Source organism: Phoenix dactylifera, unplaced genomic scaffold, assembly GCF_009389715.1.
Source record: "Phoenix dactylifera cultivar Barhee BC4 unplaced genomic scaffold, palm_55x_up_171113_PBpolish2nd_filt_p 000085F, whole genome shotgun sequence".
NCBI lineage: Eukaryota > Viridiplantae > Streptophyta > Magnoliopsida > Arecales > Arecaceae > Phoenix > Phoenix dactylifera.
In genome coordinates this window covers 1,252,417-1,268,334 of record NW_024067677.1, presented here as the reverse complement: position 1 = coordinate 1,268,334, position 15,918 = coordinate 1,252,417, and the positions used below count along the sequence as shown (strand labels likewise).

General features: G+C 35.8%; 1 protein-coding gene and 1 long non-coding RNA gene across 4 annotated transcripts; one reads left to right on the top strand and one right to left on the bottom strand.

Moving 5' to 3' along the window:
• Positions 1 to 657: 657 nt before the first annotated feature.
• On the bottom strand, positions 658 to 9,506 carry LOC103699876 (eukaryotic translation initiation factor NCBP). The gene is made up of 6 exons (XM_039116335.1): positions 9,211 to 9,506; positions 8,337 to 8,432; positions 8,100 to 8,204; positions 7,881 to 7,958; positions 1,177 to 1,296; positions 658 to 1,093 (listed from the first exon to the last, which is right to left on the bottom strand). Exons 1-6 carry the CDS (start codon positions 9,352 to 9,354, stop codon positions 962 to 964), a joined length of 675 nt encoding a protein of 224 aa, XP_038972263.1. The 5' UTR covers positions 9,355 to 9,506; the 3' UTR covers positions 658 to 961.
• Positions 9,507 to 9,826: 320 nt separating this feature from the next.
• Positions 9,827 to 13,271, top strand: LOC103706186. Of its 3 annotated transcripts, none has more exons than XR_003385511.2 (2): positions 9,827 to 10,090; positions 12,843 to 13,271. It is a non-coding gene; the product is annotated as an uncharacterized LOC103706186 (long non-coding RNA). The 3 variants fall into 3 exon arrangements; XR_003385512.2 differs by having other exon boundaries at positions 9,834 to 10,090; positions 12,851 to 13,271; XR_005507086.1 differs by having other exon boundaries at positions 9,844 to 10,090; positions 12,884 to 13,271.
• Positions 13,272 to 15,918: the final 2,647 nt, after the last annotated feature.

Here is a 15,918-nt window from a genome sequence, read left to right as displayed (position 1 = left end):
TGATTTGTACACATATCCGTTTAAAACAAATATAGATATGAATTTTTATATCCAACCAACATCCATATCTGTATTCATCAAATAAAAGAAATATGAATATAAATATACTAATATCCAATCCATATCTGATCCGATTTCGACCCTGATCCGATTTCGACCCTAATCCTATGTGACTTCCTAATTTATATTTCGTAAGATGAGAAATGCTAAAACAACATGCAAACAAATAAACCACCTGAAAATTAGCACTAGATCCCAAAAACGTTCCTCTTGGGAGAACTAGATATCTGGCCCTTAGCCACGTAACCAGACAACCAGATTTTTCAAGGTTATTCACCTTGTTTCATGTCAAGAATTTTTTGGACAAAAAATCATCATAAAATTCTACTACTTTTTCTTTATCAACATCTCAATGCAAATTCTGATTTTATACACACACCAATATATATATCTTTGCTGACCTTTCAGCTACACAACCTAAGAAAAATCAGCATAATCAGAGACTGTCTAGTGATAACTTCAACTTGAAGACCTAAGCTTGAAGCCCTTCACCCCCTAACAAGAAACTTATCACAGATGCCAAGGTGCTTCAATATTGAGCACACTGCTGCTAGTCATGCATTGATCGATTTACTTACATCGACTACATGTGAGTTGTGGTATTGTTGACATTATCCCCTTTAAACCAAGACTATAATTTGCAACATAAAATACAAGCAGCGTTTGGCTGTAGCCTTGTATCATTGTTGACATTATCCCCTTTAAACCATGTCATACCACCATTTAGCCATGTTTCTGGCAGCATGAGTATTTTCGTTCTGCAGTGACAGCTCTCACATCAGAATCCACCACTTAATACATTAAAAAAAACTAACAGTTTCAACAGTACCAGTAAAGACGAATTATACTCTAAAGTTGTTTTAAAGATGCAGGACAGGCTTATGATTAAGAATATCCACGTCTATCCTCTCAACCAAGTATTCCTATACGAGGAGTTATCACGTAGAGAAGCATCATGTGCCTTGTACTCCATTAGGTAGCTATGGGGTAGCTTCAGGTGTCGCTTAATCGAGTCCCTTAATGCCATCACAGCCTAGTAGTACCAAAAGCAATTGTCAGCACAGAGTTATGATTAACTTCAGGTGGAAAATGTCAAATTAGGTGAGAACACTAAACCTGGTGGTCTGATGCATTCCGGTTCCATACGCTCAAGATGTCCTCATTAAAGCGAATGCTTAGCACAGCACCACAAACATCATCTCCATAATCAAGTTGGTCACCCACTAATGCCAGCACCTATAAACAGAATCATTTAAAATATTAGGTAAAATGTCCAATGCTTGGACGGTCTAGTATAAAAGAAACTGTCAAACTGATTGACATGGTTACAGCATTAAGCTATTACGCAAAGACAAAAATAGACCACAAAGCAAAAATTAAGCAATATGCAGTTTCTGTAACATTCTGAATAGAAAGAGAAATATTGATGCTTGCACATGCTAGTTAGGTAAAGTGTATTAGAGTTTTTAGTATATAAGTTACTAGGAGCAGCTAGTCAAACAATGCAATATAAAGATCATTTTGTTGACCCAAAGGTTTGATTTTGATGATACAAAATAATTGAGTAAAAAATTCACTAAGTAGTTGCCTGAAGTATACTAAAATGCTTGCAGGAGCCAAGAAGAAATCTTTCTATAACATTCAATATGGAGAAATGAAAATTAACTATCTAAAGCTCTGCACAAAAAGAATCGACTCCAAAAACACCTTCAAATGACCATTGAATGCTCACATATAATGACGGCAAATTTCAACTTGGGCTATCGTAAGAATCAACCCCTAGAATATAACGAGTTGACCCTAGCACACTGATATAGACTGATACTTCTTCAAGAGTCGACCCTAAAAGCAAATGAGTTGACCCCAGAGCAGTCTCAAAAGAAAGACATAAAGCAGTAAAATTTAGCTTATTGACGAGTTGACCCATGAAGATCACGAGCCGACTCCTGTTGAAAATGAGTCGACCTAGAAGAAAATGAGTTGACCCCTGAATAGCCCAAGAAAAAAGACAGAAAGCAGTCAAAAACAGCATGTTGATGAGTCGACCTACGAAGATCATGAGCCGACTTCCGTTGAACAAGAGTCGACCACAGAAGTAAACGAGTCGACCTCCGAATGGCCACAAATAAAAGACAGAGAGCAGTCAAAAACAGCTTATTTACGAGTCGACCCATAAAAATAACGAGTTGACCCCCGTCAATGGACGAGTCGACCCCTAAACCAAAAGAGTTGACCCCATAATGGCCACAAGTGAAAGATAGCGCAGCAAAAACAACAACTATTTCGAGTTGATCCCTGAAGATCATGAGTCGATCCTTAAAAAAGTCGAGTTGACCCGTCTGCGCCTGACAATAATAATAGCTAATTTTTTTGTAAATCAGAATGACCGTTTTTGTTTCACGACTCTTTCGGCCTGTCTAACAGCTAGAAGTGTCTTCCAACCACTCCTTGATGGTATAAATGCATTAGAATACCAAAAAGAAGATGAGAAATAATTGAGGATCAAACGAAAAGAAAGTCTTTTGAAAAGAAGAAAAGGAGTTCGCAAAAGAAAGAAAATATTCAAATACATTCATTAAGAGCTGAAAGATCACATCCTCGACTATTGAGAGAGTTGGTGAAGAACATTTAAATTCATTCAAGGCCAACCAACTGACGCAAAGCTCCATTTATTCTTTGTGTATTTGTCTTTAAGGGGCTGTAATTTAATTTTATCATACATTTTCTCTATTCTTTATTATGACAAGTTTCAAGGATTAAAACTTAGGAAAAAGCCCATTCAAACATTGAATTTGATTACATTGAGCCTGGGAAAAAGCTTGATGGTAGTTTAGTTGATTTTCAGTAAAAATCAACTAGGTTGATTGCGAGTTCAGTCAAAACAATCGGACTATAATCTTGGAGGGATTATAGTGAAAATTTTCAAGGGATCTTGGGAAGTCAACGTAGGTGCAAGATTGCACCAAACCACTATAAATTTGTTGTGTTTGTGGTGTTTGATCTGTGTGCTTTGAACTCCCATATATTTACTTACTGTTCATTATCAATTATTTAAAATCACACACACTCATCAAATTTTATTCTGTTGCATTTTGCTTAAAGTTTTTGAAAAGCCCAATTCCCCCCTCTTTTGGACTACATAGTTGGGCAACACATCTATTGATAAAAACTTGTTCGAGCAACATTATTAGATCCTCATAAGTTTCACATTTGTCATTGTTTGCGCATGCAATATGTTCCCTGAGGGGAAAAGCACAAGAATCAGGATACTCAAGGTCAAGGATTCCTTTTCAGGTATTCTTATCACACCCGCCCCATTCTATCTGTTTAAAACCAACACTGTAAAATATGTTTTTCCTATCTTTCCATTGTTATTCATGGATATCCTCTCTAACCAATTGGATATTATATGCAGAGATGCAAAGGGTTGTAGCTATGGGGCAGTACAACCAAGATGCTGTAGGCAGAGGCAAGGCTAACAAATATACAATCCCAAGATATTATCTTTCCATTGTTTCACAGTTTTGCTTATCCAAAATGTTAGCACTAATTGTTCTAAAGTCCCCTCTGTTCCCTATAATTTTCCCTAAGTTGAACCATTTTTACTTGGCAATTACTGCTCCTATAGGAGAGTGCACACAGAGTAAGTTGCCTAGTGTCCACACAGGACAGTGGCTAGGTTTGGTTGTCAGACATGGAAATCATGAACAGTTTTGCCACTCCTTGGAAACCTATTTCAAGGAAACATCTGAGATTGACTGATTTTGATTTGAGTTTGGACATGTTAAGCAATCTCAAGTGAATGAAGCAAACATTTTAGCATATTCCAGTTTATATGAAGATATCATGTAGTTATAATGATATAACAAGTAATAATATAATTATATAACAATTATATATTATATAGCACATTATACTAATTTTAATAACTATTAGCATTTAGGAAATTAATTTTATATGATATTCACATTTACATAATAACATATAATAATTTATAATGTTATCCATATACGCAAACAGTATAATATTTACCTTAAAATGTTATATTATATTATTATAAATACTATCTAATAGACTTATTGCATGAATATATTATGTTATTATTATCACACTATATCATATCATATTATAATATTATAATAAATTGTATAATATAATTTCTTTGCATCAATTATATTATAATTATAAAAATAAATTTTGATAGATAATTATATACTATACACATGTAATGTTAGATCAAATATTTATAATAGAATGATCATAGTATTTTATGTATGCATTATATAAATAATACATTAAATTTCTATTATAATTGTAACATAATAAAGTACAAAGTTATATAATTTAATATTATATAGTAAATTGTAACATATTGTCCTTATTTTTAACTATGCAGTTCATCTAACTATCTAGTGTTATATTACTTTATATAACAAATCATATATTATTATAATGTGCTTTTAGTGGATAGTTTATATTATCCACTACTAGGGAAGGTGATAACTAAGCCTCTCTAGGTATGGTTTTATCCATTTTTTATGGCAACACAATACCCACTAAAATCAGCATTCTCATGTCCAGGTGAGTTATCCATCATGGCAATGGGTTGGAACGAGATATTGATATCCATTCCAGCAAACAAAACATGTCTTAGAGTTTTGGAGATACTCCTCGAACCATTAAAGGTAACACCCTTCAGCATTTCCTTATGAGCCTTAGGGAATATTTGCACGCCTCTAGAACATCTGTGCAATATTCCACATGGGAATGGAAGAAATATCTAATAAGGCATGATGGAGTTGGTGTTTTCAAAGTATTTGAGTTGGAATCTTCAACTACATTTATATAATGAATACCATAATCCATTTTAAAGATATTTGTGGTTATCTCGAAAATAATAGATCATAGGATCAATGGCTTCTTTTGATCCCTCTTCCTCTACTCACCTATATTGCAAGTTTTACACCAAGTTTCCACATATGAGTAAGGTTATGGGGCAACAGAGAGCACTCCTCTAATCACCAAACTATCCTAGCATTGTCTTGCATTCTTGGACCTTAGGCTCAACTCACATACATGCTCCTTATTAGTGGACCATATCTTACTTTTTGGGTTAGTCAATCAAACTGTTCCACAATTTTATAACGCTTTAACAATATTCTCCAAGTCATTGTAAAATTCTGGAATTATTCTCGATATTTCCTTAACCAGATGATTCTTCATATTGTTCTGGATATATGAATTAAGAATTCTCCAAGTATGCATGATTTATTCACATTTTTATGATTTATTAATGAATTATCTATATGGTGCTATAGCTATTTCTGGTGGTATAATTTTTGTTAGTTTATTATTCTTTTCTAATGCATGTTTTGGGTAAATAAATTTTCAAATGCTTCAATAGTTTAACCATCTTTATCTTTTGTTGAATTTTCTTAATTTTTAGTATCTTTATTCTTTCGAAATATTTGGCTAGCTTTTGCATTTGTTTGAAAATTGCAAATTGTTGCTTATAGCGGAATTGTCCTCAATTGCCAAAATCATTATCATGACCTACAACTTCAGATGGCTTGCTTGGTATACTCATTTCAAATGCTCTGCTTCGTAGTTGTAGTGCATGTATCTTGGCAACATCATCTTCCTTGCTCTTTCCAATAATATATGTTTTTTCTCATTGTTTACATTCTCATCCTACTCAAAGACATGATGTATGACTGCATGAAGTATCATATACATGCACCGCCAACTCAAAACTGTATGACTGCTACACTTCAGTTAGCTGAATAATTATTCAGGTATTACCATGCATGCCAATATTGGAAGTAAATGTGTCATGCCTACATTGCTTTGTAAATAATATAGTAGATCAAAATTGCTTTTCCTTGATTAAACAACCATCTTGCCAACATGCCATCGTAATTTATTCACAAACTGGAAAATCTATTCCTTTTCTATAAGCATATATATAGATACCATGATGAAATTATTTTTCAAATACGAAAATATACTGGATGTTTCCTACTAATAGAAGTGCTTGTGTCAAGCACATTAGCATATTTGATAGCTCTATCTCCCCCCTCTTGCCTAAAGCTGTCAAGATGTATTGCATAACCTATGTTCTAAACTTAAATATGTAAGTGCATCTTAATTTAAAAGTTAATCATGCTCTTTGAGTAGGAACTCTTATAGTCTTCTATGAAAAATATTATGAAGTTTAATGGTAATTAAAACAAATATCATGTGAATAGTAAATCCATGTAAATTCAGCTCAACTTTTTGGCTTCTAATCCTGATGTCACGATTTTTGTCATTTTCCTTTGTTAAGACTTTATTTTTATTATTATTAAATAAACATTGGGTCTTGCTGCCAAGTCATGTGATCTTAAACTGTCTAACCAGCATGGTGTCTACCTGCCTGTCAATTATCCTGTCTTCATTTCAAGGGCATCGCATGCCCAAAGCTGCCTTCACCAAGAAGCTTTTGCTCTAATTTGTCTTTTGTTGATAGCTAGTTTTAAACATAAACTTTCAAGGATTATAAATCAAGCATTAAACTGATCCCAAAAAAAGGGGATCAGGCATGTTTTTAAAGGCTAATTCAATATATATTATTAAGCATGCATATGCAAATACAAATAGAGGTACACACGTTTAATTATACAAAACATTGATTTTTCTGAAGTTAATAAATATAAAAGAATATAATATATATATATATATATAAAGCTTCATGCAATCCTAGTGAACTCAAGTTGTTCGAGTAGAGTGCCATACAAATTATGAGCCCAAACCCAAACTAGACAAACAAAGGTCAAGGAGAACTAAAAGACTAAAACTGACACCTAAGGATGGATTTACATTGATCTCACACTATTGATTTAAGTTCAACTATCAAAAATGATGAAAAAACATAGGATTATAAAAAATAATGGACTTTCATAGGTTACCAATCCAAGGAGTTGTGATGCCAAAGTTAATCATTCTTGGAAGTGAAATGGTTATTAAGTTGTTGGTGAATAGCAAAATTTTTAAGACTGGCCAACTTGAATTCCTGGGCAAACATGCTGATGTTCTGCATCATGTTTGAGCATAATGAACGAGATTGATTCATGAATCAATAATAAATGTTGCTAAATTGTCGGTTGGCTTACTGCATCAGATTTGATCCTAACATTTCAATTTTTAGATTAATGCCTTTTGTTTATGATTTTGTCATATATGTATTAGTTTCCTAAAGTTATTGTTCCCGCACTGCCTTGACCTCTGGGTAATCACCTAGTGCCTAGGCACCATGCAGCACCTTGACCACCTCTCTACCACTTATAGTCCATAAAATATCAGCAGATAGATGCTATATGACTTTTCATGCATCTATGTGTCATTTTTGTAAGGAAGAAAATGGAAATCAGATGTCAGAAGGCTTTCAACAAACTGAAAACTTAATAGTACTGCCCCTAAGACATTATTAGGGTTTTGAGTCTAAAAATTCAATTCCCCCTGTTCAGAATGATAGACTAGATGATATATGAGTTGTTGCACATCTATTTATCTTTTTCTGCAAGGAATAATACGGTGTTCACATGTCAAAAAGGGTTTTAACAAGCTAGAACTACTTGTCATAAAACTGCATGGCATTCATAAAGGTGGTTAAATGTGAAATTTCCATCCACCATGTTCAATGGTATGGGCAAAGCTTACAAAGACAGCATCAAAAGTCAAAATTAAGAAAAACAAAAAATGGAAGCAAGAATATACAAAGAATAAGCAGAGAGGTGTTGACCAATATAAGGGCTAAATAACAACTGACTTCTTTTGCTTACCAAGTCTTCCCAGAATCGACCTGAAACAGCCTTTTTGAACCGTATTATCCACTTTCCCCCATTACAATTGGCAGCATCCTGCGCAATACCAAACAGGGTGCATTTAACTTGTATTAGCTGAAGATATATACAGTGGACTTTTATTTTCTCCTTTGTTTTTTGTTGAATGGAAAAATAAGAACTAACTCCTGCTTGCATAAGCATAGCAGAAAAAATTACCTCCCACAAAGGGCGAATACCCTCTTTGAAAAGATGCAGATCTGTTGGACTTGGTAGAGAAGAAGGGCGTGCCAGATGACAATAGCAAACCCAAAATCCTTCAACCTATAGATATATTACAGTTACATGACATCATGCCAAAGTTCAAGCATTAGCATTACCACAAGAAAAACAAGAAACTATAGCTAATTCAAAGAAATGAAACAACAATCATCCCATACTCAAAAAGCAGCATACCGTACTGAATTCAACAATCTTCTTGATGTTGTCCTCATATGATATCTGTGTCCGTACTCCAGGTGTTCGACGTGTATACCAAAATACAAACTTGTGCTGAAGGTCCAAAGAATAATTCATCCATCAGAAAAAAGGAGATGGGGGCAATAGCAATGATGAGGAAATCAGCCTAAATACATACATACATAATATAGAAAAAAAATAGTCATATGAAATCACAATACAATTATTTTTTCATATGAAAACACATTAGCAATTTGGAACCAAAGCTTTTGCATAATTGTAATGATGAATGTTAAGCAAAGAATTGAGGCTAGCTTTCTGTTGCCGAATTCACTAACTACCGACTCTTCCAATTTACAGGAACATATCTCCCGATCCATCAAGGGACAACAACTCACAATTGTTTCTTTGATAAGGAAAAAAACACTTCGATAGTTTAAGATCCTGAACCAGAAATTTACGGTAACTTAAGGCAGTTAGAGACAGGATATGACATCTAGAAGGAAAAGCTCCACCCTTTTCCCCAAAAATACGAAGTTCAATGAGTGAAACATCCCCAATTTAAGATTTTTCATACTTCACAGCTGGCAAATATTGACATGAGAGAGAATCATCTCACATTTCAATCATCTTTTACATGTAAACCATGTTATATTTATGAGCACAAGGTAGTATATTTAGCAAAACGACCAGTATAAGAAGAAGAATAAAGGGAAACGAGGGAATTTGATAACCAATGCAAGGTCTCTAATGAAGACACCATCAAAGGGGGGGGGGGGGAAGGGGGGTGATTTGCTTCTTTATGAATCAAAGCCCCATCTAGGTCAAAGGAAATTGGAAGACCAAAAAAGAAAGCGCGACACAGAGAGACCTTTAAGGGATGGAGGCCGGCTTTGAGCTCGCGAGCTTGGCGCTCCCTGTCTTCTACCTCGATTCCGGCGGCATCCGCAGCAGCGGCGGGAGGAGGGACGGCAGGACCCTTGCTCTCGACGTCCTTCTTGTCTGCAGAGTCCATTATCCCTTCCTTATCCCAATCTTCTCTCGGATGTGAGAGTAAAGGATCAGACACAACAGCGCAGCCGCAAAGAATGTATTAGCGGATGGTGAGGTAGCAGCAGACCACAAGGTTGTTGCCGGGATGATGGACGACCAAAGGGGTTTGGCTTCAGTCGGGGTTGGGGGTATACTCATTCTAGAGGGATGGGCCTGCCGTGCACGTGAGTTTATTTTACCGACCAATAGGGTGTAAATACGTTGGGTTGACATGTCACTCGAACAAATACGAACGACTTATTTTAAAGAGCTTGTAGAGCCAGATTGGGCTCTAGAATTAAATCCTTTTTATTTTCAGATTCGAATTTAGATTTTATTAATTCTAGTTTTATTTGATCTGACTCAATTCATTTGAAATTTTAATAATTTTAATAATTCATTTGACCCAAATTCAATTTCGCGAACCACAGAGGGGTGGTTAAGGCCCAGCCTAAAGCTCCGGCCGAGAGCTCTTTGATCTCTTGTGAACTTGCGCTCAGAGGCTAGAGCTAGAGTGGGCATTTAGAAAGTGAGGGTCTTGAGCCTTCGAGATGGAGGCGAGGGAGAGGGACGGGTAAAGAAGGTATGAGGGATAAGGGAGAGAGAGGGAGGGTGGGAGAGAGAGAGAGAGAGGGAGAGGGAGCCCTCTGACAACGACGCTTAGGGTTCCAGTAGCGGCGCTTAGGATTCCGATGGCGTGGCGGCGATAAGCTTCTTATGTAATGCCCCCTACCTTTCTCCTTATCAAAGTACTCGTAGGTCTCTGCTTCTTTTCCTGCATTTGATCTTCAGATTTGGTTCGCCTGCTTTTTTTGTTTTTGCTCCTTGGAAAGGTCCAGCTTTTTTGGAATTTTTGTTTTATCTAAGAGTTTCAGTTTGTGCCATTGACGGTGGGTGGAGGATGTAGGATTGGATTTCGATCTTTCTCCCTCCGATGCATCTATCTTTGCTCCCTTTTTCAATTTTTTAGCTCGATTTTTTCGTGTTTTCATGGCTTTTCGATTTTTTTCTGTGTTGTTTGCCTTTGAATGGATTTTTCTTGTGATCGAATGAAGTGTGGGTCATCGATTGTTCACCACCCACCGCGCCGTCGGTCTCGGAGCTTGCTGTAAGCAAGCCAAGGTGAGAGAGGTCGTCGAGCTCATGAACCTACACACCTCACCGATTCCCCAACTTTCTCTCCAAGCACTTGAGGAAATCCAAGTGCTTTTGGTGCCTGTTGCATGTTTGACAAAATGGCTAAATGAAAAAGGTATCTATGATTTTAGTTTCAATGGACATGGAGGTGTTTGAGCTGATGAGAGAATGCGAACTGTTATCCAATACCCTGTGAGAGCCGAGGCTGTCAAAGGATCCATGTGTAAAGACTAGAGAATCAGCCCATGAGATCATGTGGATCCTTGCCATGAGGGGAAAAATAGTATCAGAGTAATCTTATGATCTCATCTAAAAAGACTAATCAAAAGAAAGTAGGACCAAAGTTCGAGTAGCCAACTAAGAGGGCCACCCCTACGTTCCTTATTGAGTGTCATTAGATGGTGCACTCCACATAAGAACGCAATATCCAGAAGGGGTTGTCACTATTTCAGTGGAGTCCAACAAGGGCTATCAGAGCCCTTGTGTAGGTGCCCAAGGATGAAACCTTGTCACCTCCCTCCTTTATAAGTACATGGAGTAGGCGCCCTAGGGTTTAAGGCTAAGAAACAATAGTGAAAGATGCTGGTACCCTGATGGTTTTATCTATAAGAAGAGAGAGAGAGAGAGAGAGAAAGCGTTATTTTACAGCAATAGACAAGATATTCTCATAGTGCATCTTTGTGGCTTGTGGATTCTGGAGATTCATAACTAAAAAAGGCTTGGATGATGTGCACATATACTGAAGTGGCTGAGAATAGTAATTCTTAGGGGGTCGTGTACTTTCACAACCTTATTATCTCTTGAGAATACTAAAACAACTTCTGAATTACCAATATGGAAAGTTATAATTATCTTAAACTTATATGCATGCTCATTTGTGTGAAAATATCACGAACGAAGGTCCTACAATTCTGCTGCAAGTACTCCGAAAATCTCCAGGATTCGATCAATGGATATGCGGGGTGTATGGGAGAAAGAAAAGATAGAGAGGTTGCTATAGAGCTTCTTCACCAAGAAGGGAGCGAGAAGAAGAGAAAAGAAGGCTTGTTCTAAAGCAATAGAAGATCTCCTTATAGAGTGTCCCCTTAGCCTATAGTTGTTGGAGATCTATGGCTAAGAAAACCTTACAAGATAGAGCATGTGGAGTGAAGTGGTCATGTATGGTAATTCTCAAAATGTCTTATGTTTTCCACAACCTCGATCTCTCCCAAGAGCATAAAATCAACTCCAAAATCAGCATTATAGGAAGGTATAGATATTTTAAATCCATATGCATACCTTATGTGAAAATATAATGAACAAAGATCTTAACATTTTGTTGCAAGTTCTCTGGTGATCATCCACATGTCCATCAGTTGCAATGAAGGGGGATAGTAGGGCCTAGATGTTAGGTATAGAGGGTAACCAGGTTCTTGTCACTCTACCTCAATTACAGATGATGGGAATGATACAGATGCTTAAGGTACCACAACAGGATTAGGGATTGGGCTTAGTGTAAGACTGCATCTAGGGATAGTAATGGTTATGCTTGAGTTACGATTGGCCATAGGTTGAGTGTGGTTATGGTATTGTTGATTGGTGGGCTGCAGGACATTTATTTGGTATGGTGATAGAGGAAAGGTATTAAGGCATAAGGCAGGTGGAGGGTTTTGATGTCGGGTTGTAGGTGGGTTCTTTGATCTTAGAGTAGCCAGAGGGCTTGGGTAGTCATGAATGTAGTGACAAAGTGAACCATGGTAGAGGTTAGGTTGTTGGCCTTGTTTGAAGATGTTGGTGGCTAATTTATTAGCCACAGTAGTGAAATATTGTTGCACTTGATCTGTTTGATTTGGGTAGAAGGTTGGATAAAGAGGGATTAGAGTGGGTGGGAAAGATGCTTGGACCATGGTGAAGGGAATCAAAGGATTGGCCAGGTCGAGTCCCATATCTTAAGCCAGGCAGGCTTGAAATTAGGTTGAGATTGGGCTTCACTCTTGCTAGGGTGGCAACTAAAGATTTTGAGGTCCCAAATTGATTTGGATCTGCATAGACTATGGCAAACAATAGGGCAATACGACAAATAGTCATGCCAATTATGCTAAAAACATAATTGTTTGGAGCCTGGGCAATTTCATATGCCTATTTTGTTTTGGATATATGCTGCGGAGTTTTCTATATTATTTGTTGCACATTTCTCATTTATATTAGAACAATTAATTCTTCTATTAACATCCATGATTATTAATTCAAGAATATCAAAATTCAAGTCCTTTAGTATGTTTTCTCTTGGCTCATCTTCTACTGAATTGCCAATTAGTAGTGGTTCAGTGCCAATTCTCTAGAAAGCTTTGGTAGTTTTTCAGCTCTCAGCTATATGCTTTCTCCTCTGCAACTAGTATTGGTGATTACTTGTTCTTTGAGAGAAAATGGTGAAGACAAGAATGGAGAAGGAGCTGGGAAGTAGTGGTTGCTGTTGTTAGCTGGTCCATTTGGCAGGAATATGATGCAAGGATCTTCTCCATCAAGCAAAAAGGCATAGAGGTCGTTCAGAAGAAGGTTGTTTTTCTTTTCAGAGATTACATTAGTACGATCTTGGCTCAGAATAACGGGCGAATTTGTTTACTTGATTACATTCTAAGACTGTAACCTTGTTCTGATATGTTCCCCTTCTCTTTTGAGAGGATAACTTCACTTTCTTAATGCCTTTAGGCTTTGGCTCATTTTCATTTTTTTTTTATAAAATACATATGCCAATTAATAGTACCATAAGGGGCATCTCTTCCAGTTTTCAGTTTTCACTTTTTAAAAACTAAAACCGGTTTATCTTCTGAGAACCGAAAACTTGAAATTTGCTTGATGGCAGTTGTGATAGCGATAGTGGTTTTGGTAGCGGTAGCAGAGATAATGGTGGTGTCCGTCAATGGCGGTCGCTGATTGTTTTGGTTTTCAAAAATTTTGGAGTGTAGATTTTATCTTCCTCAATTTTTAGAAATTGGAATAAGAGTTTTTGAAAAATTAAAATAGAAACGAGGTCACCAAGTGTCATTACTGCCCCAGTTTTTATGTTTTTGGAAAAAGAAAAGCTAGAAACTCAAAATTGCAACCAGGATTTTTTAACATCGTTTGTGCACAAGCCTCACAGGGGACAAGAACCTCATGCATTCAATCGACTGCTTCGTAGTAATAAAATAACGACAAGCATCATGCATGCTTAGTGCTAGCAGTATGCTTTGATCATTTTCGTGCAAGTGCTAAAATCTGCCAAGCCTAAAGCAAATGAACTCTCTCCTCAGGGTATAAGTCTTAAATAAGAACCATGACTTTCTTTTTTTATGGCATATGACCGACAAGGCTCCAAAAGTTTAGCAACTCCTCAGGGTATAAGTCTTAAATAAGAACCATGACTTTCTTTTTTTTATGGCATATGACCGACAAGGCTCCAAAAGTTTAGCAATTCTACTATTGACACTGTTCAAGATGCTCCAGGGGTGTTTTCAATTTATACATAATTTCTAGCTAATGTAACATCATCTCAGATGGCCTATGGTAGTGTCATACTTGAGTTGTAAATCTATCATCAGTTATCACATTTGTAAGCTGAGATTTGGCTCATCATAGGGTTAAAATAGCAGTTACTGCTAAGCTTTTGAAGCCCCAAAAGAGGTTTTCAATTCTAAAATATTTTTAAATAATATTTTTTTAAAAGAAAATGGGCAAGGTTATAGAATTTCATTGAGATCATGAACTGTGGCTAAACAGGATTTAAAAGTCTTAACCTAGGTCACTGGTAACAGCCCCCAGTGACTACCAACTGAACTAGTGACATCATCAATCTTTTAAAATACTAAATATAAAGGAAGTTTTTTTTAGTACAAAAATATAAATGAAGTTTACACTAACCAAAGGAGAATAGCTTCTGTAACTATGTTGCTTACACTTCTAAGATCGTTTTTTAATGATCACCTACAATATGGTTCTTTAATATATTTCCACTATATAAGTTACTAAGTTTTCTTTTGTATAAAGCTTGATGTTATGGGCAACATTTGCCAATTTCAGGAAATTTCCAAGGGATCCAACAAAGAAGTATATATATCATTGGTCCACTCCAAAAGATGATGTCCTGTTATACAAATCTAGATGATTTCCATTCAAATATGAATACCCCTTTCTAATGATAATGATTTCCATTTAATTTATGGGTATTAATATTAGTATTGGTCTAGAGATTCTTATTCTAACAACTCATTTATAGAATTATTGGTCATGTACTGATTATTTGTTTTAAAATCAATTATTTGATAAAAGATTTAATGATTCAAAATCAATGACAGGGCATTCAAATCAAAGTTCTACACCATCAATTATGATAAACACAAAAAAAAGTCTAGAAATCAAAACTTTTATGTTTTGCTGTTCTCTAATCTATGCATTTAATAGGTGTTAAAACAAACAGCTTTAATGATATTAGATAATGTTTAGCTATAATCTACTAATCAAAATCAATTGATTTTTAACCTATACATGTTTTAACATGTGTAGATCATGATAAGTAAAATAGATTCCCAATTTAAATGTCCTATACTAGCATATTGTGCGTTGTGAAATTCTGCAGCTACATAATACATAGGTTAGAGACTTCCAGAAGATGTATTTCTATTTCTAGATGTTTCTACAAGTGTACCTCCTTGAGAGAGAGAGAGAGAGAGAGAGAGAGAGAAATTCTGCAACTACATAATACATGGACTAGAGACCTCCAGAAGATGCATTTTTTTTTTCCAGATGTTAAGAGAGAGAGAGAGGTCATATTGATATTTTGGATCTATTATCTCAATGTCCCATTTTGGATTTTAGAATTTTTAAATCATTGACCAGTTAACTAACATTATGCCTGTAGTGCAAATCCATATATAATTTGAACAACTTATAGTTTTATTAAAGTTTATTATCTGTGGATTTTTATATCAGGGATGAGTGCAGTGTCATTCCTATTCTTATTGAATTGTTAAGAAAAAAAAAGTTGTACAACTGAAAATTCATCCTACAAGTTGTTCAACTTTTCTTCCTATACTGGTAATTTTCAGTAAACTAAAAATATCATGACTTATACTCTTCATGGTTCGCATCAGAAGATATAATTTAATGTGAGAACATACTATCTTTTACGAGCACATAGCAGAATAGAGATTTTCAGCATAATAGTAATCTATGATCTTGGGATTAGATAGAGAGTAATGGTGGAATTTTCAATACCATGAGTCTAGTATAGAAAATTTTCCTCAGAAGGCTATGATAATCGACCATTGAATGATGTTTTGTTTGTTCACCCATGCTTGCGTTTAGGATAGATGGAATCATTATCTAGAATGTTAGTAGTGCCGTTGTCTTCAGAACATAAAGCACATTTACTTGAAACCTTGCCATTCTGATC